The following is a 27350-nucleotide window of genomic DNA, read 5'->3' as shown; positions in this document are numbered from 1 at the left end:
TCTGTACTAAGACGCTTCCTGCATTGTCATTGGGGTGAACTAAATGCTACTCTGAAAGGTGGAGGTTTGAAATTGTTTTATGACTTCCAGGAGCTACAACAGATCATAACAAGGCTCTGTGTGTCTGTATTATTGACACATATGTGATAAATCCAGACAGCTTCTAGCAGTGAGTGGTTGCATGGGAACCAGAAATCAGATGACCAGATGTATGTGATGTCATTCTGTACAGAAATAATGTTTTAATATTAGAAGAGACTGAAGTCTCAGAAGCAGTCTATTCTTGAACCTGACAAAGAAGGATCTTTCACCTACTTCATCTTGCCTTGCTCTAGTAAGTGACCAGCGAATAGTATTATTTAGATTAGTCAGGAAAATATAGTAAGATTAGTTAAGTACTGTTTTTCTTTATCTGTGTGAATCTATTCAGCCGTGTTATTTTAATATTTCCTGTGGTTGAAACTCTGGTGTTTACTGTAAATAGATACTTTGTATTTTCATGTTCTTTTATTGTTTGTTATTAAATATATTAATTTTTTTCATTTTGGCTGGTCCTTTAGAAAATATTTTAACCTTTGAAAGTACTTTTATCTATTGGTGACACTGTGGTCACTCCTGGAAGCCTTACTGCATTGGCCAAACACTATCATTTGTATTAATATTAACTTCACTCAGTATACTTGGATACCCTTTAACAGCCTCATAGTAATTGACTGGTGGCAATGAATCTACCTTATAGTCCAGGCAAAGTTGGTAGAGTAGGTAAACCATGGCCGCCTTTCCCAGGTGTGTGTCTGTGTGTGTGTGTGTGTGTGTGTGTGTGTGTGTGTGTGTGTGTGTGTGTGTGTGTGTGTGTGTGTGTGTGTGTGTAAATTAAATCTCAAAGAATGTGTCAACTACCTGGAGCAGGGACACGAAGCACTGCTTTCACAGAGAGAGTGGTGTAGGACTTGGCTTGGACACTCGGCTGAGAACTTAACTCTGCAGTTGTGCCAGTGGTGAGCCTTACTGGGACCTGGGGAGAGACAGAGAGAGAAACACAGAACCCAGGCTGAGTGTGTTCCCTGTGTGCTCTTAACAGAAATTTTGCATGATGCAGAGAGGTCTGTATCTGGAAATACTGAGTGTATCCATTTGCATTCCAAGTGAACATCCCTCTCCAGTGTCAGTGGTGAGGATTCAGGTTCCTTGATTACTGGCCCAGAGAGGGGACACCACAATTGCAAAGAGCTGTAGCCTACAATCTAAGTTGGTAAAGTGCATTAAGATATTGGTAGAACCTTCTAATTATGACGAGGAGCCTTTTTAACTAAGCTACTCTACCGCTGGGAATAAGACCATGCAAATTAAAATAATTAATCTAACAGTAAATAGCATTAAGACTGTACTTTTAATAAAAAAAGTGCTAAAATAAAGTACCAGATTAATTATATTTACGTGTTTTTGTTTTTTTCCCAGCATTTAGGTATTACCATCTGAAACTGGTGAATTACTTCTGAATGTTTGCCAATTATGGATGAGGCTTTGGAAGTGAGAACGGATGGCAATTCTTTGCTCAAAGCTGTTTATCTTTGCAGACTTCGCCTCACAAGACTGTTGATAGAAGGTGGAGCTTACATTAATGAAAGCAATGACCGAGGGGAGACACCCCTAATGATTGCTTGCAAGACAAGATATGCTGATCAGCAAAGTGTCAGCAAGGTGAAAATGGTAAAATTCCTTTTAGAAAACAAAGCAGATCCAAATATCCAAGACAAATCTGGAAAGACAGCCCTGATGCATGCTTGTTTAGAAAAAGCTGGGTCTGAAGTAGTTTCATATCTGCTTAAAAGTGGTGCTGACCCAAGTTTAGAGGATCATTTTGGTTGCTCTGCTTTACTTTATGCTATAAAATCTGATGATAAAGAATCTCTTAAAGTCCTTCTTGATGCCTGCAAGGCAAAAGGGAAGGAAGTCATTATAATTACAATGGACAAATCACCCTCAGGAAGACAAACAACTAAACAATATTTAAATGTGCCTCCTACACCAAATCTGGAAGACCAGCATTCTTCATTCTTCTGTGCATCCCCTTCAGAGGTTGAGCTGAAAACATCATCCTCACTTGTAGAAGCCAAAGAAATGAGTAAAAATATTTTCAGTTTCAAAGAGCCTTGCCATCAGCTGAACAGCAAAGGTTCTTCTCAGCCAGGTTCTCCTAGCCGGAAGCCTAACCAAGTACATGTTGATGACAAACTGCCACACTTACATAGGCTGAATTCTGAACCATGGCTTAAAATCCCACCATCACTACTTCATCAAAATAAAGCCTGCTCTTTTCATGAAGAACTGCAGTGCATCACACCAGAAGAAGAAGATGAAATGTCTTTTAAAATCAATGGTCTTGCTTTACACAAGCGATATATCACCAGACATCAGAGCATTGATGTCAAGGACAGTATTGGCTTACTGAAGACTTTAGAGCAAAGCTCAGATAACAGTGGCCCAAGAAAACTCTCTTATGATGAGGCTCACTCAAACTTGCTGTGTCCAGAGTCTGGTCATAGTAGCTGCACTGTGCCTGTGGATCAGGAACCAGATTCGATTCACATGCTTGGCATTTCCAGCCTAAGGAATATTGTCCAAAGGAGAAATGTAGGAGCTGAACACTACAATTCTGATTCACAGCTGACTGTTCAGCCCAGCCAGATTTCTACAGAGGACAGTAAATCACTTTTGGAAAAGAAAAAGCGCCTGTCTAATGCATCATCTCTGTTATCAATTTCCAGAGAATCTCTAGAAAATATAACATCTGGCTGTCTTAGTAGGAGGCATCCCTCTATTTTAGAAAGACGTGGCTCAGGGGCTTTGCTTCTGGATCATATTTCCCAGGCAAGACCAGGTTTCCTGCCACCATTAAATGTGAACCCTCATCCACCCATTCCAGATATTACCATTAACAAGTCAGGTTGTACAGTTTCCAGTGGGCCAAAATCATTCATACCAACAGCACCCAACTTTCCCAAGGATGTGACAAGCAAGAAAATGTTGCTAAGGAGACACTCAATGCATGCAGAGCAAATCAAACACTTAACAAACTTTGAAGAACTATTTGGCCAGTAGAAGCCCTTGTCCATAAACAAATGTGAATATGTCATTTGAAAATAGCTGGAGATAGATAAGTCATTAGGATGATTCCTTTGGCTGTCACCCCATTTCAGTTCTACTAAACAGTAGCTAGTATTACAAAGGGGCATCAGTAAATATAAATTATGCATATATATTCAGGTTATGACTAACATGCAATGCTCCATAGTATCTATTTTTTCCTTGGATCTTTCCTCAGGTTACAAAAATACCTTTATCAAATTAGAATGTTGCAAAAGTTTTTCCCTGTCTATATTCTTTCTCTCCATGAATTGTATTTATTTCCATAGCTAACAAATGTAAGCAAACTGATGGAAAATAAAACAGATAATGTCAATCACTAGCTACTCCTTCATAATTTTTGATAAACAAAATTGAGTATTAGAATGCTGTTTGCTAAAATTCAAATATTATATCTAAATTAACTTTAACATTACAAACATCATAACGTTGCTATGACCCATTCAGGTTTTTAAATTAGGACTTCATAGCCACATCCAAACTCTGAAGATCTTGATTTGTTATATCATCATCATCTTCTTTCGACTGTTCCTGTTAGGGGTCGCCACAGCAGATCACCTGTTTCCATTTCTTCCTGTCCTCTGCATCTTGCTCTGTCACACCAACCACCTGCATGTTCCCTCTCACCACATCCATAAACCTTATCTTAGGCCTTCCTCTTTTCCTGTTACCTGGTAGCTTCATCCTTAGCATTTTTTTTAAATATACTCAGCATCCCTCCTCAGCACATGTCCAAACTAACGTAATCATGCCTCTCTGGCTTTGTCTCCAAACCTTCCAACCTGGGCTGACCCTCTAATATACTTATTCCTAATCCTGTCCACCCTCGTCACACCCAGTGCAAATCTTAACGTCTTTAATTCTGCCCCATCCAGCTCAAACTCCTGCCTTTTTGTCAATGCCACTGTCTCCAACCCATACAACATAGCTGGTCTCACTACCCTCTTGTAGACCTTCCCTTTCACTCTTACAGGTACTCGTCTGTCACAAATCACTCCTGATACTCTTCTCCACCCACTCCATCCTGCCTGTACTCTCTTCTTCACCTCTCTTCCACACTCACCTTTACTCTGAACTATTGACCTCAAGTATTTAAACTCATCCACCTTCGCCACCTCTACTCCTTGCATCCTCACCATTCCTCTATCCTCCCTCTCATTCACACACATATATTCTGTCTTAGTCCTGCTGACCTTCATTCCTCTTCTCTCTAGAGCATATCTCCATCTCTCCAGGGTCTCCTCCACCTGTTCCCTACTCTCACATCAGATTACAATGTCATCTGCAAACATCATAGTTCACGGGGACTCCTGTCTGATCTCGTCTGTCAACCTGTCCATCACCATTGCAAATAAGAAAGGGCTCAGAGCTGATCCTTGATGCAACCCCACCTCCACCTTAAACGCATCTGTCACTCCCACCGCAGACCTCACTGCTGTCACACTACCCTCGTACATATCCTGTACCACTCTTACATACTTTTCTGACACTCCTGACTTCCTCATACAATACCACAACTCCTCTCTAGGCACCCTGTCATATGCTTTCTCTGAGTCTACAAAAACACAATACAACTCCTTCCGACATTCTCTGTACTTCTCCATCAACACTCTCAGAGCAAAGATCGCATCTGTAGTGCTCTTTCCTGGCATGAAACCATACTGCTGATCACTAATCATCACGTCCCTTCTTAACCTTGCTTCCACTACTCTTTCCAATAAACTTCATGCTGTGACTGATCAATTTTATCCCTCTGTAGTTACTACAGCTCTGCACATCACCCTTATTCTTAAAAATTGGTACTAAAACACTTTTTCTCCATTCCTCAGGCATCCTCTCACTTTCCCAGATTTCATTAAACAATCTGGTTAAAAACTCAACTGCCATTTCACCTAAACACCTCCATGCTTCCACAGGTATGTCATCTGGGCCAACAGCCTTTCCATTCTTTATTCTCTTCATAGCTATCCTTACTTCCTCCTTGCTAATCCATTGTACTTCATGATTCACTATCCATACATCATCCAACCTTCTCTCCCTCTCATTCTCTTCATTCATCAACCCCTCAAAGTACTCTTTCCATCTCCTCAACACACTCTCCTCACTTGTGAGTATGTTTCCCTCATTATCCTTTATCACCTTTACCTACTGCACATCTTTCCTAGCTCAGTCCCTCTGTCTAGCCAATCGGTACAGGTCCTTTTCTCCCTCCTTAGTGTTCAACCTTTCATACAACTCTTCATATGCCTTACCCTTAGCCTTCGCCACCTCTCTCTTTGCCATGCACCTCATCTCCTTATACTCCTGTCTACTTTCTTCATCTCTCTGACAGTCCCACTTCTTCTTTGCCAACCTCTTTCTCTGTATACTCTCCTGTACTTCCTCATTCCACCACCATGTCTCCTTGTCGTCCTTCCTCTGTCCAGATGTGATGTGATTTGTTATATCCATTTACAATATTTTATATAAATATGCTAGAACAGTTTTTATACCAAATGCATTTATAAACATGTATATCAGAACTCATTGTATCTATACTCTATAAGTAGGTCCAGCATTTGAGAGTATTTGATATAGGAAGAAAGTACAGTACATGAGTTTAATGTACAAAGGTGACATAATTAAAAGTAACAATCAGGATTCACTACAAGTATTTGGGAACTGAGGTCTACACAGCCACATATGGTGAGTTATTCTCAGATTATGCCTTTGAAAAATACATGTTTATTCTTGTTTCTGGACTGGGGTGGCCATGGTGGTGCAGCAGTTTGCACTGTCACCTCACAGCAAGAGGGTCTCTGGTTCGATCCTCAGCTGGGGTGCCTTCTGTGCAGAGTCTGCATGTCCTCCCTGTGGTCATGTGGTTTTCCTCCGAGTGCTCCGGTTTCCTCCCACATCCCAAAGACATGCTGTAGGTGGATTGGACACTCTAAATTGGCCCTGGGCGTGAGTGTGTGCGTGTGTGTGCCTTCCGTGTAAGGTTGGGTGCCGGGCTGGCAACTCGACACCATAAAAATCTACTGCCAATCATGATTGGACAGGTGATCCGCTTTGGTGACCCCTAACTAGGAAAAGCTGAAAGAAGATTCTTGTTTCTGGACTGTGGTTGTCTCTGGAGCACATCCATTGTATATGCGAATCAGATATTACTGATTTAATGAATGCTAGTTTATATTATAGCCAGATGAAACTGATTTACATAGTTGCAATGAAGCTCATGTAAAAAAGTTAGCATTTCATTTAATTAGGCTGTGAAGCTGTGGTTCGCATTGGAACTGGCCTGTATTCTGTGGAGAATGTAAACCAGCTTACAGAAAGAACACTGTAGCTTCTAATTCCACACAAATTTCAAGGACAGAACAATAAATGGACTGCAAGATCTCATTTTACAGAGGAACTACCTTTTCTGAGTTAGCCTCAGCACAACTGAATGGGTGTTCTTGTTTAGAAAGTGCCATTGCTTGTCGTTTTTGCGTCTTTGCACACTTTTGTCTGTCCACTGTTTATCACAGTCAGTTTTAAGTAACTATTGCTGTTGATGAAAAAGATAACTAAAATGATTTTTTGCTCTTTATTCTCCTACCATTGTATGCAATATTTTTAACTGTCTCACTGTGACTTGCTTTTTGGCCTTCATTTTGTAGGTGTAGCTCTGCATTAGTTATTAGCATTGGCAAAATCAGACAATAATTCATCCATACATGTCATGCAGTATAGCTGTTACATTTATAACATTTATCTGCAATGGTTAAGAAATGTTTCCTTAAATATCAAATAGCAAACTTAAATATGCCTTCTGCCATTTGTACCAGTGGTGAGGAGTGAGTGAGTCGGCAAATACCACTGGTAACCCAGGTCTGAGTATCCAAGTAGGCACTAGAGGGCAGGTCAGGGTGGAGAATGCTTGCTTCTTCTGAAGGAAGGGTAGAGATCTCTATGCTTCTATTATTAGCACCTCTGTTTAAGATTGAGGACATAGCTGAATTAGAATAATTCCTAGAGAAGGTGGGCGTTGGGCAGAATTTTGACTAGTGATGAATGGAAGGCCAGGATGCTATTACGTCCACTTGATACCTCTCAAAATTGCTAGTGGAACAGTACAAAGGGAAATAAAGGGCTAAGTAGGTACCTGCTCCTTCCAGCTACCACAGGAAAGGATCACCTTCACTGCCTTTGACTTTCACCTCTCACAGGAATGTGTGGGGAGGTGCTATAGCTGGAGGTGATTTACAGATGGCCACTAAGATTGGTGGGACAAAGAAATGACATACTGAAAGAGGCTGGAGAAAATATGTTAGTTTTCAGTACTATTTCATCGGTATTATACCACACTCTTCCTGTAGCCCTTCTTCAACAACAAAGTAGAGAAAGCATCTCATAGGTTCTCAAACGATTTGACTCAATACACCATCAACTCAATCCTTTGAGATTTAAGAATCTGGGCAGAGTCAATTAATGACATAGTGTAACATTCTTGAGACACTCTCAAGAAATGTGCACACTGAGAGGCTTGGGATACAGTACTAAAAGCTAAATAATCTTATGAGGCTGCATTCAGTTACTATAATCTGTTTTCTTTCTTTTGCAGTTTTCACACATTGCAAGCCCAATGTCAGATATGTAGGCTGAGAGTCATCCTAAGTCCTAGTTGGTGTAGCAAAGGCTCTGGTGTGCAGAATGGATTCATTATGGGTCTTGTCGGGTTTACCACATGTGTCATGTGATAGTAGTTCTTGACACACTTCCTGTCACTTGGTCGAAAAAACAAGTGCTTTCATTCCCACTGGCCAATCTTCCATAATTACTAAGTCCTCACAACACTCTACCCTATAAAACTGTATTGCCCTACCAAAGCCTTAACTTTAAAAAATTCCCACCTTGAGTCTTCTCTACCTTGCACTAAATCTCAAGCACCCCAAAACTTAAATTATGCAATTGCTCCCTAACCCTAAACTTCTCCTTCTGCTCAGAAAACATAAGACTTCCTTCTCATTACCATACCCTAAAACTCCCTTCCCATACCATAAACCTAAAACTCTCTTCCAACTCTCTAAACCAAATCCCCCCTCCTAATCTACACTCCCTCCCACTGCTTGCCCAAACTCATATTGGAGTTCGAGCAGGAATGGCATCCTACAAGAGCTACAAGACACTCAATTACTTGTCTTTGAAACAGTGGTCTACAAATGCTTAGGACCTGAGCACTTGTAGTAGAACTGACCTTGCCACATAGTGGAGCCTGCATAGATTAGGAAACAACTCTGTTGATGTAGCAAAAGACTCCACTCTGTGGACTGATAATCAATGGTGGGCATACAATAAATTAGGAGTTATAAAGAATAAAACATCCCTGGAAGGCTAGAGGTAGCCATCATTCCATGGAAGGATCATTAGGTGTCATCACACCATGAAGGGGAGGCTGTAGGGTAACTTCTATGTCCTTTGCAATATGTATTCTGCTAGCCAGGCAACGCTTTCCCAAACCCCTATGGCAAATCATTCAGTTACATAAGGCATAGCCAAGTAATTTATGAACACAGATGTCTAAGCAGTTCAGCACATCAAGACAGGATTTCCCAGGGGTGCTCCAGAACCTAACAGCCATGTGCATGTATAAAACACTAGTGTTATGAATCTCTTTGTATTTTGTATTTCTCTCTGAATAAAGATTGTTTGTACTCTTAATTGCAACATTAACCCAAGTCATAACTGAAAAGGATGCCAGGCCAAGATCACTCAGTTAACAAATGTCAAATAAAATAAATAATAAATAAAGCTATTTGTGCAACACTTGAGACAGGACTAAGATGAATAGCAGTTGTAGTACCTCTATGCCAGTGACATAACTGCTTGCCATCTTCTACAGACATTTAGAGGCATTTACTCCAAGCTACCAAAACCCCCTGACTGCAGACATATTCATTATAGATGTTGTAGGGATTAGCTTTAAACTGGCTCTCCTTGATCTAGGGATAATGGCTTCCCCATTGTTAACACCTCCTCCTGTGTTGCTGAGCAGTATCAGTGGAGCATACTTGTATGATTTAGGCATAGTGCAGTGAGGTATGCCCTCAAATTGACCTTTGCTACTACTACATTTACTAAGTTCTTGGATACAGTTAGACACTTTTAAAGTTACACACATTAGTAAATAACTGACCTGAGCCTATACAAAGATTCTTTATTATTAACCCTAGGATGTTTCTATCAAGGCTTCTATTTGGAAAGATAAGAAACAGCTCTACCTTATCATCTTGTGCAATGATTTTTAAATGTCATTGGTAAGTTTGTAATGCTCAGGGTGGAAGCATATTTCATATCCTTTTCAACAGTGGGATATTTGCATATCCCTTTTAGTACTGAGACCCTTTCTTTGGAAGAGAGCAGAGGGCTTCCACGAAAGAAACTCACTTTTACAACAGTAATATGTTACAGCTGTCCTCACACGATAAACAATCTCCTTTCTAGCTTTTATAAGATATCTCATGAATGAAAATACATGGGAAAATGTGTTAGTAACTACATTCTAAAAGCATTTTCACATACTGGCTTCAAATTCACCTTTTACACCCAAAACAATGGCCACAGTCTGACCTGAAATGCTCCATAGACATGCTTGTGTAATTGAAAGTTCAGTACTCAAACACTAACTTTTAAACCACATTTGCATATGGTATATGCATTCATATTCTTTGTATGTTTCAGTACTTTAAAATATTAACATAACTCATTTTAACATGGTTATTAAGTTATCACTTAATACATACCAACACATACATTAATAGAAAATAAAACAAACCACATTGACATTTTTCATGCATTATATATTAAATACATGTTTTCTTTCTTTATATTGTCATTCATTCCTACAGAAAATAAATTGTTCAATTCCTGCCTTCCCTTAAACCTCACTCCTCCTCCTGAACATTATTCTGCATGTATTGTTCCCGCAAATTCCATTTATTTCTGTATACTTTGCTACTTCCCTTTTCTAAATATCTCACTTCTAGTTCTTTCAGCTCTTCAACAATATTCAATACTTCAGTTGCAGTTGGTTTAGTGTTTGATTTACAGTTTCTAGTAACTGCTTTTTTGGCAGCTAAAAGCATTAAACTTAATAAGGCCTCACTATGTCTAGGCACTTCAGATCTTCTGTGCAGCTCAAAAGAATCATTTCCTTAGTTACAGCCATTCTCCCAAAATATGTCTGACAGAGTACTCCGCAGGGAAGTTTTAAAATCTGCCAACTCATTGCACTCCCAAAAATCATGTTCTCTATTATCTGTCTCTTTCCCACCACACCTCCAACATTTGCTGTCTACCTGAGGACAAATTATTTGAAGTTTACCTTGGGTATAAATCTACCGTTAATGCTCCTTTTCCCATCTTCTGTCACTATTGGAACCTCTCTAGCAACGTTGTGTCTTTCGGCTTTTCCCGGTTAGGGGTCACCACACTGGAACTTCGGTCCGCTAATGATTGGCAGTAGATTTTTACGTGCCGAGATGCCAGCTCTGACGCACAACCTTCAACGAAGGCACGCCCATTCACGCATGTCTCCACACAGAAGGCACTCTAGCTGAGAATCAAACAGGACAACGTCTTACTGTGAGGCGACAACACTACCGCAGCTCCACCAATGCAGTCAGTATTATTATTACTCCCCTTTTCCTTGCTGCCTTGCAATGAAGACAAATTTAATTTCTTACCGGAAAAGTTATGCTTGTTAAATGACTGCAAAACCACCTTCAGAATAAAATCAAATTAAGTTATTCTAATTGTTTATGAAGTGGCATGTAAATAAAGTACTTTGAAGACTAGAGAAAAACAAAGTTTAAATGGTTATGTTAACAACGCATTTAAATGAAAATGAAGATACATGAAAAGACTCTCCATTGATGTCAGTACATACTTCAGTCCATGACTCACCTCTGAAGGGCACAAATGGATGTGAAGTTGGATGAAGGCTACCAGACATAGAATTACAAAGATTCATAATGATATGGATTGCAGAATAATTGGTAGTTCTTCAGCCAGAGAGCAAAGGGGATAAGCAGCTGAACAGTGTACTGAAAAGCTGCAAATGTTTTGTGTTTAGATAATAACAAAAAGGTTGAGGAATAATTTTATTTACTTTACAAAGATGATATTGAGGGACTTCAAAGTTGCTATGAGCATTAATCAAAATTACTATGAAGACATTATGGGGGTTGGCTACTCCTCATTTATCCCTGGGAGCTGGTAATTACTATGAAGACATTGTGGGGGTTGGCTACTCCTCATTTATCCCTGGGAGCTGGTAATTACTATGTGGGGGTTGGCTACTCCTCATTTATCCCTGGGAGCTGGTAATTACTATGAAGACATTATGGGGGTTGGCTACTCCTCATTTATCCCTGGGAGCTGGTAATTACTATGAAGACATTATGGGGGTTGGCTACTCCTCATTTATCCCTGGGAGCTGGTAATTACTATGTGGGGGTTGGCTACTCCTCATTTATCCCTGGGAGCTGGTAATTACTATGAAGACATTATGGGGGTTGCCTACTCCTCATTTATCCCCTGGGAGCTGGTAATTACTATGAAGACATTATGGGGGTTGACTACTCCTCATTTATCCCTGGGAGCTGGTAATTACTATGTGGGGGTTGGCTACTCCTCATTTATCCCTGGGAGCTGGTAATTATTATGAAGACATTATGGGGGTTGGCTACTCCTCATTTATCCCTGGGAGCTGGTAATTACTATGAAGACATTGTGGGGGTTGGCTACTCCTCATTTATCCCTGGGAGCTGGTAATTACTATGAAGACATTATGGGGGTTGGCTACTCCTCATTTATCCCTGGGAGCTGGTAATTATTATGAAGACATTATGGGGGTTGGCTACTCCTCATTTATCCCTGGGAGCTGGTAATTATTATGAAGACATTATGGGGGTTGGCTACTCCTCATTTATCCCTGGGAGCTGGTAATTACCATGAAGACATTGTGGGGGTTGGCTACTCTTCATTTATCCCTGGGAGCTGGTAATTACTATGAAGACATTATGGGGGTTGGCTACTCCTCATTTATCCCTGGGATCTGGTAATTACTATGAAGACATTATGGGGGTTGGCTACTCCTCATTTATCCCTGGGAGCTGATAATTACTATGAAGACATTGTGGGGGTTGGCTACTCCTCATTTATCCCTGGGAGCTGGTAATTACTATGTGGGGGTTGGCTACTCCTCATTTATCCCTGGGAGCTGGTAATTACTATGAAGACATTATGGGGGTTGGCTACTCCTCATTTATCCCTGGGAGCTAGTAATTACTATGAAGACATTATGGGGGTTGGCTACTCCTCATTTATCCCTGGGAGCTGGTAATTACTATGAAGACATTATGGGGGTTGGCTACTCCTCATTTATCCCTGGGATCTGGTAATTACTATGAAGACATTATGGGGGTTGGCTACTCCTCATTTATCCCTGGGAGCTGATAATTACTATGAAGACATTGTGGGGGTTGGCTACTCCTCATTTATCCCTGGGAGCTGGTAATTACTATGTGGGGGTTGGCTACTCCTCATTTATCCCTGGGAGCTGGTAATTACTATGAAGACATTATGGGGGTTGGCTACTCCTCATTTATCCCTGGGAGCTGGTAATTACTATGAAGACATTATGGGGGTTGGCTACTCCTCATTTATCTCTGGGAGCTGGTAATTACTATGTGGGGGGTTGGCTACTCCTCATTTATCCCTGGGAGCTGGTAATTACTATGAAGACATTGTGGGGGTTGGCTACTCCTCATTTATCCCTGGGAGCTGGTAATTACTATGAAGACATTATGGGGGTTGGCTACTCCTCATTTATCCCTGGGAGCTGGTAATTACTATGAAGACATTATGGGGGTTGGCTACTCCTCATTTATCCTTGGGAGCTGGTAATTACTATGAAGACATTATAGGGGTTGGCTACTTCTCATTTATCCCTGGGAGCTGGTAATTACTATGAAGACATTATGGGGGTTGGCTACTCCTCATTTATCCCTGGGAGCTGGTTTACTTGAAGAACTCTAGATAGATCATAGAAAGATTCCAGTATAAATAGAAACGCTGAAAAAGTTTGAAAGGACTTTTGTCATTTATGAGGTATAGCATCTTCAGACTGGATATATAAATAAAAAGGATGTGGAAAGCAAGGTTCACTAAATGGGATATCTGCAAGTAAAGTTCTTTGAAGCTTTCACATTTTTTCTAACTAGATTTATATGACTTTTGTACCATGATGTGTCTGTATAATGCCACTCCCTTCCATTTACTGCTGCCATGTTACACACTTCTACATCTCTCCTTACCTTCAGCTCTCTACATACTTCTGCTTACCTTCAGCTCTCTCTGCTTCTCCTTATCCTCATCTCTCTCTGTACTTCTCCTTACCTTCAGCTCTCTCCATACTTCTCCTTACCTTCAGCTCTCTCTGCTTCTCCTTATCCTCATCTCTCTCTGTACTTCTCCTTACCTTCCAACTCTTTCTGCACTTCTCTTTACCTTCAGCTCTCTCCATACTTTACTCACCCCATCCTCCTTGCCCTTTACTTCTTTCTTGTCACTGGCTCTTCTCCTGTACTTTACCACCTCTTCCTACAATGTTAACATCTTTCTACAATTTCTATTTACCTTTATGTCTCTATCGCTCATAACTTGTTTAGATTAAGACTGTCACATAACTTGTCCCTTTTTTTCAGGAACAATTTAGCAGATGTTGTCTATCTACAATGTTGCTCCTATACCAATGTTGTAAGTCTACACACTGCTGTTAACTTTTTGAACATATAAATTCAATTTTGGTGTCAGCTAATTCAACCATACACTGTGTGCTACCTCTCTCATTTGTGCATTAAATTACTGGCAAATGGTACTTGAATGGCTTTGTATGTGAATCACCTTTTATACTCTTCTTGTACCAGCTCACAATCTTCTATATGTCTGGCTTATGTATCATTTTTGGTTTATATATCTGTTCTTACATTGCTGTATTTGTCTAGTTATTTAAATGTCTGCTATGTACCTGTTCACTAATTCTACCTGTTTAGGTATGCAACTTTTTTCAACACTGTTTGGCTATGTAACTGTTCTCAGCTTGAAACTTGGTATCATAGTTTACATCCAGCCTAGATCATGGCTGAAAAAGAGTTCTTGAACAAGTTCACTCACCAATTTATCAAATGTTCATAGGTTCATAGGTATGTACTAAGCTAACGATCACCAGGGCCTTTATAAGCCTACTTTTGCAATCCAACCCAATTGTATCCCAATGTATCATGGATGTTTATTAGAAGAGAGTATGTTAAGAAGTTTCTAGAGGTTATGTGTGTGGGGGAATGGGGGATGTTAGTCTGGGTGCTACTGTCTGCTTCTATTTATTAAAGACAAGGTCCAGACCTAGAGTGAATTTCTGATTTCCTATGTATGGTCAAGGTTACACTTAAATAGGGTTAGAGATGGACTCTGCTTCACATGGATGGGGAGCCTATTCCAGAGCATGGGCATCCTCTGAGACACATATCTGTCATGATTACATCTCTTATTTATTTTGCAAGCAAAATTCATACCTTTGGATCTAATTATTCTAATGCTGTTTATTTTGCAGATGTGCAAAAGATCCATTAGAGCTGAATCTGCGAATGCCTTGTATGCCAGGTATAGATCTCTTCAAAATAACCTGTAGGAGATGGAATATAGACAAAGGCCTTTAAGGTGCTCCATACAGGACAATGTGTTTAGATCCTTGACTTTCCTGGTAAGGAACCTCTGTTGATTTTCCAACTGTCGGGTCGGGTACATGCCAAAGAGGGCATTATACTCAATGATGGGTCTGATAAGGGCCAAATAAAGTGGCACTATGACTTTCTTGGACCTGGATGCAATGATCTTGCTTATAAGTTGGGTGTCATACAATTATTTTCTTACTATGTTGGCCACATGTTGAACAAAGTCCAGATTATGGCAAATGTTATCAGCTCTCTGACTAACAGGTCAACTCTTAGCAGTGTCTTATTGATGGAGTAATTAGCCTGGATGGCAGTTTTCCCAAGAGGCACTATAATGCATTTCTTGGCACTGAGTTTTACTCCATGACTTTGGCACCAGTCATCTGTCTGTGTTAGACCCTCTTGTAAGATGTTTGTGTCATGGGGGGAATCTATGATAGCTCCCAATTTGCAGCCATCTGTGAACTTAGTCAGCCAAAGACCCATGACATTAGTTTTTACCTCCAAGAAGTAGCTGTCAAATAAAAATGGTCTCAGCACGGAGCCCTGAGGTACTCCACTGGTGACCGGTCTTTTAGTGGAGGTGGTCTTACCAATCTTGACTTCCTGGGTCCCGTATGTCAGCCAGCCTGCAATCCAGTGAGTTATCTAGGGGTGTATGCCCAGTTTGGTGAATTTGTCAACTATACCTAAGTTCAGTATTGTATTGAATGCCTTAGCCAGGTCCAGGTAAGCGGTATTTACCATTTTCACCTCATCCATTGCCTTAGTGACCTTCTCAAAGATGTCCACCAAGTTTAGTAGGCATAACCTTCCCTTGACAAAACCAAATTGGGTTAGGTTCAGTGTTTGAAGGTTGCCTATGTCTTTGTTGATCATTTCCATGATAATTCATTCCATTGTTATGCATATTAGTCAGACTAATCGGTTTGTAGTTTCTTGGGTCAGTTGGTGGTCCACTCTTATGAAGTGGGATAGCCACTGCAGTTCTCCGTTCCCTTGGTACAAAGCCTGTTTTGAGACTATAGTTGAAAAGTGACTCAAGTGGTCCTAATAGATCATGTTTCAAGCAATTTAGGATGAATCCAGAGATATTGTCAGGGACCACTGCGGCTGTGTTTTTGGCCTTAGTAAGCACCGCCAGGACCTGCTCTTTGTTAATAGTTTGAAGGGGGGGGGTTATGCTACTAGGTATTTCATAGGGGAAGGCAGCAGGGAGTGTGGGTGAAGTTTGAGCTAAATTTGTCAGCCCGCAAATTTGCTACGTTGCTGTGCTCAATGAAGGTGTCAATATTGCCCACCAATTTGACACACTGATGTGTGCTGCCTATTTAGACAAAGATGAAGAAGGCCTTGTGGTTGTCTTTAGCCTGTGAGGCTATCTTGACCTCTTAATCGGCTTTGTTGGACTTAATTAGTCCACTTAGTTTCCTGTTTAATTAGAGAGCTCTTATCATTATGGATGTTGCTCTTCCTGATTTTAGCCATATTGTTTTTTCCTTTTGCTATATAACCTATTAAGGTTAGGATCTCACCAATGTGGTTTGTTTTTAGACTTTGGTTGTGCTTACTTCCAGTAGGTAGAGCAGCCTCTATATAGTCATATACATGGTTGTACAGTTTCTGTAAACAATTCTGCATAAGTGGATGTGAACTTGTGATTGGGAAGAGCATTAAATTCTGACAAGCTATAGCTTAATAGGATGAAGTTTGCTTTGGAATAGTTTCTAACTGTTACAGGGTTTGCTGAGGTTAACAAGTTGATTTTTATTTTGAAGGAGACAACTTTGTGATCTGACCTCACCAGGCAGGTTGATATTTTATACAGTTGTTTCTTGTCATATCTATTTGAACCTATGTCACATCTTACAAAACTTTTTGTTGTATTGAAAGCTCTCAAAAACACACCCAATACCCCTTAAAACCTATTAACTTAATAATAACAAACAAACTGTGTACATCTTTATTGAAGCTTTACCCTTCTAATTGGAACAAATATTCCTCACTGATAGCCACACTCATAGTCTTGAGTTAATCTAAAAAAAAGTTATCCATACTAAGACACATGGTGCAGCTGTCCAGTGCAGTCTGGTTTGCCTTATCTTCATAGCTCTCCCAGCTTAGTAAAAACTTCAATGCTTTCAGAGAACATTATCTTCTAGACATTTATCTTTATCAGATTGTCTCCTGGAGACATGAGGACCAGATACAGAATTGCTACCTAGCATACATTTATTTGATATAAAAAAGCCTTATAATATTCAATATTCTTTTTAATTTACTTGCTTTCTCTTAAAACGTGTTACTAGATCAATCTAAGGGCCTTAATCCAGTCATTCCATATGCAAGAATGAGAAAAAGTACACCATTTTTTGCCATGCACTTTTAACCAGGCATTTGTTCTTTTTTTACATTGCAGTGCCTACATTTCTTAAAACTGAACAAGAGAGAAGAAGGGAGAAAGAAAAAAAAACTGGAGCACCTGTTTATATTAGTATCCCCATTACGCTTAAATTAACTGAAAAAAACTTACTTTATAGCATGCAAAGAAAATCATGCACTATAAAAATAGCACCATTAAGAAAAAAATTGTTTTACCTACAGTTTACTTTTCCCTCCTCTTCCCCTCTCCTAAATATTTTTCTGAACATTAATTACAGCAGTAGGGCATATGCTTTACAGTCCCCTATAAGTTTAACAAACTCTAAAAGAGTCCAAAAGTTCCAGATTTTCTTGTTCTGCCATGTTTCACAAATATAGTTATTGCTTTGTAATCCCACATTTATCAGTTTTCAAGTGAATGGTTTTACTCCTGTTCATCTCCATCTCCCAAATCCTATCTCTGCTTCATATCCAACATGCCCTCAATTATTCTAGTCAACTCTTATGCTTTTTTCCTTCTCTCAAGAATTTTCTGTTGAAACATTGGAAACAGTTTCACTGGCACAGGTCTTTATTACCACAGCAAGAAGCAGAATCTCCTTCTGTTTCACAGCTCACTTTTTGTTGGTCAAACTTTTGTATTTCCTCCTTAGCATGTACTTCATCAAAAAATGATTTTGTCCCTGCAAGGAAGAATATTTTGAAGATAGCTGGGTGCAGCAGTTTGAATCTCAGGCCTGCTTCTCAACATTATAATAACTTGGATTTACTGGCTTTGTAGTTTTTTTATTTTTACTGCTTCTCAACATTCCCTTAATAGTGAAATACATTTACTCCTCTTCTGCCTGGTGTTTAATGAATAATCATTCTCCACAAACACTCTGCTGTCTCCTACTTTTAATACTTTATCTTTCTGCCACAGATTTGTCATAATCAACTCCTTCTGTTCGTAGGATTGCATCTTTACTATTAAAGGTCTAGGTTGTTTTGTCAAAGCCAGGTTTTGGAGCATACAAACAATGTGCCCGTTCAATTAACAACCTCCTGATGTAGAATGCCAGTCCAGTTGCTTATTTGTGCTTTCATAAAATTAATGGTCTGTTCCTTCCAGTTTCTCTGGTACAGCAGAAATTCTCAGGTTTTACCTAAGTGCTTTGCCCTCTAATTCTATTATTTTTTGAAACATCTCTTCTTGAACAGTCTCATATTCAGCCAGTCTTTTCTTCATTTAGCCTCTGATTTTTGCAGTTTTATCACCTCATCTGAACATCTGTTTAAAGCTTCTTCCATTTTGCCAGACTTTTGTTGTTTGAGATGATATAATCCATCAGTGTTTCATGTATTTTAATCATGTCTGTGTGCAATTGTCTTATGCTTTCTTCTAGGTTACTGGATGTCAGTCTGGAGCTTGTAGTGCTTTTTGTTGAACAGCTGTAGTATTTTCCCAGTCGGTATTTTTCCTCAACTTTTGTAGCTGATTTTCTTTCAGGTCCTTTGTACTTTTTTCCTGGCATCCAGACAGTAAACTTACTAGTCAGTTACTGAAATTTACCCAAAAATATAAATCCACATCTTTCTCTACTAAGTTTCTGTTTTCACACTGGGAGAGCTAGAATTAAGCTGTTACGCAATGTGCAGCCATCTTGGAAGTCAGGTCCAGTATGTCTAAACCTCTGGTGAGTGTGTGCATTGTCTGGTCAAGGGCATTTGTGTTAATAAAATCCAGAAATCATTGTGGCTGTAAGTATGAGGCAGAATATGTTTTCCAGTCTATAGAGGAGTAGTTAAAGTCACCCATGAATAAGGTATTTGGTTTAATGATGAGTGTCTCCACTAGGTCTAGCCATGAGATATGGGATTCTAGAGACACAGAGGGTGATATATAGTTTGTTAGGGTATGGTGCAGGACTTTGTGGTGATTTGCATGTAGATAAATCCCAGGGAATCACCTTGTTTAACCAACCTACAGTCATGTTTGTTGCTAATATAGATTGAGACTTCTCTCCCTTTTTTCCTTGTCTGTGCAACTGATAGTCTAAATGTGTGGAAGGCATTGAAGCCTTGCACTACTAGAATGCTTTTGGTGGTTTTAAACCATGCTTTGGTAATGGCACAAATGTCTGTATTCTTCAGAGTAAGGAGAGCTTGTAGGGTGTGGACTTTCTTGTTTAGGCTCCTAGCTTTGAGAAGTGATACCTATAGGTCTCTTTGGGTTTTTTTTGTTATGTTGGTACATTTGTCAATTTAGCTTTTCCTAAAAAGGTGGATAAAGTTTAGCCAATATTCCAAAACCTAGGGGAGGCAGGTGCAGACCATCCTTTTAAAGCAATGTGATTTATTAACCATGTCCTCTCATGCTGACAAATACTGCATCCCCCCTGGAAGCACACCAGTAACTAAGCCAATTATTGAAATTATTATTGAAAACAAGGGACACTAAAGTCTATTTTCCACCCTAACCAGCCTGCCCCACCCAAACTGAAAGGCTCGCCATGCTAGGGGACTACTACCTGCAAAAGGCCTAACATCACACAGTACAACTGTTTAGTGTGTGATACCTGCAAGAAAACAAGGGACACTAAACTCTCTTGTCCACCCTAACCAGCCTTCCCCCCACAAATTGAAAGGCTCACCATGCTAGAGGACTACTACCTTCAAAAGGCCTAACATCACACAGTACAACTGTTTAGTGTGTGATACCTGCAAGAAAACAAGGTTATTAACTCTCCAACTCTTAATTCTGGTACAGTCTGCATATTAACTTTGTGGAATACCACTTGGAGGGTTCGCAGCACTGGTAGAAAAGTATAAGATAAGTTCCCATGTATTTCTTGTAGCTAAGGCAAAGGGTACTATATAAATCAGCCTATCTTGCCCCTTATAATACCTTACCTTTGGCAAAACTCTGGAAAACCACAACAGATTGGCTCTGCAGCCCCAGGGTCTGCTTGGGCCCCGCTTCGCTCGGCTCACTCTGCTCCCCTACCCTGCTCCCAATTCCCACCTGCCCCCACTACCTCTAGATTTATTTTAACTCCATATCACCTGACCACTCCCTACAGCCAATCATCTGCAATCCTCCCAAACCCCACCCCTAATTAACTCTCATCCAATTAACACTACTTTCATCCAAGTACAATATGACACAAAACATGCTCTTCTTTCTTACATCCCTCCTACTAACTCTCACAACCCTAATCTACACCACATCCTGACACACATACATACCACTACACCACACCACCTACCATACAACACATACCTCCACACCTACAAAAACCCACATAAGCTTCGCTATATCCCCCTCTCTATTTGATAACAACAAAACAGTACTTTTACACAACAAGTACCTTCCATTATCTCACACTAGAAAAATATCATGCAAACTACACATAGATGTATTACAAGCAATCAGACTTCATCTATTATTAAAGAAATGCCTCCTTACCTCTGGAGATATTCACCCAAATTCAGGGCCAAGAAAAATTATACCCCCAAACAAACACAAAGCTGATCTACTCATCATTAACCTTAACTCTCGCAGTATATCAAATAAACTCCCTCACTTACACACATTCATAACCCACTACTCCCCTGACATTCTAACCATAACTGAGACATGGCTAAAACCCAGCACACAGAATGAGGAAATTCTACCTCCAGGATATAATATCCTAAGACTTGATAGAACAGGAAAGAAAGGAGGGGGTGTTGCAATTGTCTATAAAAATACACTTACTATACAACCCCTACCAACTCCTCTACCTAAATTTAATACTGCTGAGATCATAGGCTCTATGCTACAAATACACAGGAAAAAGAGTATCAGCATTCTTTGTGCATATATCCCTCCAGGTAATAACTCTCCAATAATTGAGGAAATTCTTCAATGGATAAAAGACAACCTCCCACAAGAGACTATTCTACTAGGAGACCTAGGTACTGATTGGCTAGTCTGCAATTCCAATAACCCCACTAACTACATCAACCTATATGGATTCTCCCAACTTATTCTATAACCTACTAGAGTAGATAAGAAATCCCAAAAGGAATCTATACTAGATATTAGTAAACTACCCAGAACAGAACTACCAAACAGGTTGTCTACCAGACAGCCTTAGCAACCACTTCCCAACATTCCTCCTATGCGCACGTATTAACTTACCCAAACCTACAGTCTTTAGACAAGTCAGAAATTATCGCAAAGTTAACCCTGTAGATCTCAACACTTCATTAAAAAAATGTAACTGGGAACCACTACGCACCCTTGACTTGGACCAAGCAGTGGGCTATTTTAATACTACTTTCACTAAGGTTCTTCACCTAATAGCCCCCATAAGAACAATTAGAGCTAAACTTCGCTCTGCGCCATGGCTTACTAAGTCCACTAGAGCCCTATTAAAATCCAGAGATAAAGCATGGAAAACATGGAAGAAAGACAACACAAGTCTTTCTAAACAAAACTATCAACACCTTAGGAACCAGGTTAAACAGCAAACTAAGCTTGATAAACAGAACTACTACCTAAATATCCAAAACAAAAACTCCAATAACCCTCAAAAATTCTGGCATGCAATTAACTCACTACTAAAACCAGGCAAAACCACCACACCCACTCCTACCGCAACCTCCACAAATACAGATAGCGATATAGCCTCTAAATTCATCCAACACTTTACTGAATCCATTACTTCTCTATCTACTTAATTATCCAGAAATAACTACATACCTATGCCAACAGCCCCCAAGACCTCTTCTCCCCTTACCTTCTCACTCACCCCAACCTCTACAATAAAGAAATACCTCTTAAAACTGAAACCCACTACTCTTGCAGCAGATGGTTTACCAGCACATTTCCTAAAAATGGCTGCCAACTCCATATGCTAATCAGTCTCAATCCTTATTAACTGCTCAATACAGGAATCATATATCCCTCGTCTGTGGAAAATCTCTTACATTATTCCCCTTCATAAGGGTGGAACCTTTTATGATTTTTTTCAACTACCACCCCATTGCCATCCTGTCTCCTTTATCAAAGACTCTCAAGTCATGCATTTCCTAAACTCAAACAATCTCCTCTCCCCCTACATAACATGGTTTCTGCTCACACCACAGTGCAACTACAGCCCTTCTCTCCTTCACAAACCTGGTTAACCAGCATAGGAATAACAACAGATTTGTATCTGCTATATTCCTTGACCTCTCAAAAGCATTTGACATGGTTTCTCACTCCATACTAATAGATACCTAACATCCTTAGCCTTCACCCCCCCCAACACTATTACTTGGCTTAAAAATGACCTATCAGAATGCCAACAAGCTGTCCAGTGATAAGGAGCTTTATCACCTCTATTTCCAACCACCATTGGTGTACCCCCTTCACCAACAACCTACATACCTCTACCCTGCAGGCCTCACTAATCCAGTATGCAGATGATTCCACCCTAATCTGTTCAGCCCCATCTCTTATCACCTTACAGTAGGTCACCCAGGAATCTTTTGCCTCAGTAGAAAAGTGGATCACTAATATTCAACTCATCTTAAATCCTAACAAAACAAATCTACTTCTATTCACCCCAAACAAATCAAAAACCTTTTTCACTTTCCTTCTCTATCTCTTCCAATAATAGTACCGTCATTTCACCCTCCCTCCAGACCAAGCTCCATGGTGTCGAAATAGACAACAACCTCAACTTTGACATTCATATCTCTCAAACTATAAAAAAGGTACACAAAAAAATGGGTTCCTTATACAGACAAAAGAACTTTCTATCAGATCAGGCTAAAGTCACCCTAGCTCAAACCCACCTTCTTTCTACTCTAATGTATGCAGCCCCAATTCTCACTTATGTCAGGAAATCTGACCTAGACAAACTTGAGTCCTGCTATCACAAAATTGCCAAGTTTTCTACAAATTCCCCATTCAGAACCCATCACTGAAAACCTCTTAGGAAACTCCAGTGGCTTGAACTTCCACAGTTACTACTCTATCACCAACTTGTCATATCATGCAACAACCTAAAACAACCAGACAAAACTCCCGCACTAAAGCAATTACTGACTAACTACACTCCAAATCATCCACTCTGCTCTGCCAATAAATCACTCCTCACTACTACCTCAGCTAATAACACAGCCAGTAAAGCTCTATTTTCACACATTATAGCTAAAACTTGGAATAATCTCCCCACATCCGTGACTGCTGCATCAAATACCACTCGATTCAAAAATGCCCTTAAGGCCCATCTCATAAGCTCTTGGGTCTTTCCATGTGTCATATAGTCCTAAACTTTGCTACCTCTGCACTATCTCTTTCTCTCTTTTGTACATGCCGAGTACGCATGGTTCTTCCAAATGTTATCCATTGACAAAGTAGTGTTACAGTTGTTGTAATCTCCGTCTGTTTCTCACTACAAACAGAATGTACATATGTAAATATTTGCTAATTTGAATTGTCTGTACTGTTTTCTATCAGTCACTAGCTACTACTAGTAGAACAAATGCTTTTTCTACACTTTGTATAATATTAGTATTGCTGTAATGTGCCATCTTTGATGTAATTATTGTTATAACATGCTATTTTTGATGTAAGTGGAGCTTTTCTCCCCGGAACTCCACTGAAAATGGACCTCGTCCAGTCGGACCATCCCCGTTAACAAAAATAAAATAATAATAACATCAATAAAATAATCATCTTTTGTTCATACTGTGGCATCATCCTTAGTGAAGGTAAAATGCTGCTTAATGCAAGGCATGTACCTGCCTGAGACACATATTCAGAGAGATCAACAATGCTTCCCTTCATATAGTCCAAGGAAGTATGTCTCTGGTCATTAATGTCCATGTGGACTATGATAGAATCGTACTGGTACCTATTGTGTAGTGAGTTGAGTACATGCATAACTTTGTGGATCCTGATGCCAGATAAGCAACTAACTGTTATCTTTCCTTGTTTACATGTAATTCTACTTATGAAAGTAGAGTGTAGGATAATGTATAAACACTGCTAAAATCTTGACATAATATATAGTCTTCCCACAACTGCAAATGAAGCTACAAGCCTAATGTCCCAGAACAAGCTAAAAAATGCAAACAAATAACTTTTCTGCCTAAAACATGAACAAAAACTAGAGAAGTATAAAAAGTATCACCACACAGGTCAATATAAGTACAACTTAAAGTATTTAAGCAGAATTTAAATAAAAGCTTTTTTTCCCCTTTTGATAAAATGCTTGTATCTCACACTTTTGGGCATTCCACACCTCTCAGAGTCTTGAACAAAATACCATGGGAGGACATAGCTCTGTGCTAAACATAATACACTTGTCAGAGAGGAATCTTATGGTTAGAATTTCAGAAACTTTTAGTTTAATGTCTCTGTGGGGGCTGAGACAGACTCAAAGAAAGGGAAAATAGTAGCAAGGTAAAAAGAAAGGCACCAGAATGCATCTTTAAGCAGGTTTTATACAGCTATAAAAAGTACTGAAGCAGGCGTCTTGGAGCAGAATTTCTAATACTACCACTACTGCAATTCCATCACAGACCAAGGCTCCAGACCATACAGAAACACACTAACAATGCTGTAATAAATGACCAAATGAGTCTCAAATCTGGTAGCAGATCACAGTCCTGCCACAGCCATGAATGAAGCCACAAGGCCATGGCCATATACTGGGTTCAAAATACAAAAAGCTACCTTCAACATACAATTCCACCTATGGAAACAGAAGTACAGCACAGTGTACAAACAATGCTAAAACCTTGCAGCAGCATACAAAATCCTCACACAACTGCAAATGAAGCCACAAGACCAAGGTTTAAGAACAAACTAAAAAAATGCAAACAGATAACTTTTTTTGCTAAAACATGGACAAAAAGCAGTGAATTACAAAAGACGTAGCACCACATAGGTCACTATAATTACAACTTAAAATATTTAAGCAGGATTTAAAGTTTTTCTTCTTCCCTTTTGATAAAAAGCTTGTATTTCACACTTTAGGGCATTTCATACCTCTCAGAGCCTTGAACAAAAGATGTAAATAAATAAATAAAAAGTAAAGCCGTGTAGGTGTATAGGTTATCTATATGAAGCTTGGGATCACTTTGTCATCAGAATGTTTGAGTGACATTTCTGCATGCTTACTACAACTGTCACTCATACAGGAATGGGACAACCACATAGTTAAGGGTAGTACAGGGAGATGCAAGAAACTAAAGTGACCAGAAGCACATTAAATCAGTCCTGCATGTAGTTAAATGAAAGCAGTGGAGGCAGAGCAGTATTCTTACAGGAGAAAGGGGCATGCTACTGCTAGGCCCACAAGCGTAGTATGCTGTGTGCCATAATAAAATGCAGTGTAGCTGGTCCCTGAATAATACTGAGGTGACCTTACTGAAACATCGTACTATACATGATAAGAATGTAGAAGAAGAATTTCTTTTATGACTTACAAATCACCAAACAAAGGGGTTTGCATAGTGCAAGAAGCTGTGAGAGACTTCACCTTGCACTGCATGCTTTTAAATCAGTAAGGTATAAGTATATGCTACAATAGTGAAATATTTTCTGGTGTAAGTTAGGACAATTAAAATTCCTCATAACAACAGCTAAAGTATTTGGAACCCATGGAAGAGTAAATGTACAAACAAAAAACATCCTCCAAATATAACATGGTCTCCAGATTTGTGAGATTGTTATTAAACTTTCTGGTATTTAGTAATTTACAATTGCATCTTGACAAGATTTGTGGATAAGTTTTGAGTTAGTTTGATCAATGTGGATTTTAAAGCTAAAATGTTTAGTAGATTTGATGAGTTACGTTCTATAAATTAATGTCTTTGGTGGAAAGGTGATAACATTCAAACAGAAACATAGAGTAATCTGATCAGGTCTCTGATCATAACCAAGGTGTTAATGTGTTCGAAACACAAATGTCAAGAAATTCACCTCAATAGCAAAGCTCAAGAGGTGAATCTTGCTATCTACGTCAAGAACACAATTCAGGTTATGATCAGACAGACTTGATCATAACTCTTTGCAGTATGTGGACATTTACCTGCTCCTATGTACTACAAATATTAGAGGGGAAAAAGGTAAAATAGCACTATGTGTGTCACAGTTTGGAAAGCTGTAACACAATTACCACTGTCACACAGCAACATGTTAACAGTCCCAGCAGTGTTAAACAGCTTCTTGTCATTCTTCTGTCATGTCCACTGAATGCTCTTAATGCTCTAGTATGAGAAAAGTGCTTAAGAAACCTGTCTTTTCCCCCACTTCTGCACTACATGGTTATTACAATCGCTTTCCCTAGGCAGAGCACACTGAAATGTTAACTGCAAACACCAGCACTTTAGCCATTTGGTAAAATAGACATTTTCTTGATGTTGTGTGGAATGAAGTATTTAAATGCAATTTAAAGTTCATTATTACAAGGATATCTGTCAGTGTCATAGTTATCTGATATATGTCAAAAAGGGAAAAATACTTGACAAAAGTTTATTTTCCCTGTAGGTTTAGTTTTTTTTTTTTAACTGGTTTCAAAATGACCTATTTTGGGCCCTGTAAATTACTTATAAATACTATTTTTATTGTCTAGGAAACTAAGAAACAGTCTAGTTTATAAATCATATTCCGTTACTAAAATATGACCTTCCTATTTCTCATTTTTTAATTCACTTCTTAAGGTGGTAAATGAACTGATATTTCTCAAACCTTTTTAGCAATCATTCAGGCCATAAGGTCAAGGGTAAATGCCATATATGTGGACAGTTTAGAGTAACCAATGAAACAGCATGTTTTAGGGCAGTAAAAAGAAAGTGAAGCACCTGGAGAAAATCCACAGAGACACAGGGATAACATGCAAAACTACACAATGAACAATAGACAATAAGTCAGGACTGAACCCAAGACCCTGTTATTGTGATCTACTATATTACTCTGTTGTATCCCATTTGTATTTGCTAATGGATGGGGTCAGAGCTGTTATTTGAGAGATATTTGTGTCAGTATATATCATTGCCAGATGGCAGCATTACTGGTGGAAGTCAACTCTATGGCTT

The 27350-nt window shown here is 39.4% G+C and overlaps 1 protein-coding gene across 1 annotated transcript; it reads left to right on the top strand.

Moving 5' to 3' along the window:
- The first annotated feature begins 1469 nt into the window (after nt 1–1469).
- On the top strand, nt 1470–3463 carry ANKRD34B (ankyrin repeat domain 34B). The gene has a single exon (XM_044064233.1). The coding sequence runs from the start codon at nt 1513–1515 to the stop codon at nt 3100–3102; it is 1590 nt and encodes a 529-aa protein (XP_043920168.1). The 5' UTR covers nt 1470–1512; the 3' UTR covers nt 3103–3463.
- The last annotated feature ends 23887 nt before the right edge of the window (nt 3464–27350 follow it).

The sequence above is a fragment of the Protopterus annectens genome, chromosome 2.part2 (genome assembly GCF_019279795.1).
Source record: "Protopterus annectens isolate FY-2018-M chromosome 2.part2, PAN1.0, whole genome shotgun sequence".
Lineage (NCBI taxonomy): Eukaryota > Metazoa > Chordata > Ceratodontiformes > Protopteridae > Protopterus > Protopterus annectens.
The sequence above is the reverse complement of the archived record's forward strand: the minus strand, read 5'-3'. Positions and strand labels throughout refer to the sequence as shown.

Bases quoted from the DNA above. Each gene is read 5' to 3' on its own strand.
- ANKRD34B (XM_044064233.1), top strand. From the start codon at position 1,513: ATGGATGAGGCTTTGGAAGTGAGAACGGATGGCAATTCTTTGCTCAAA.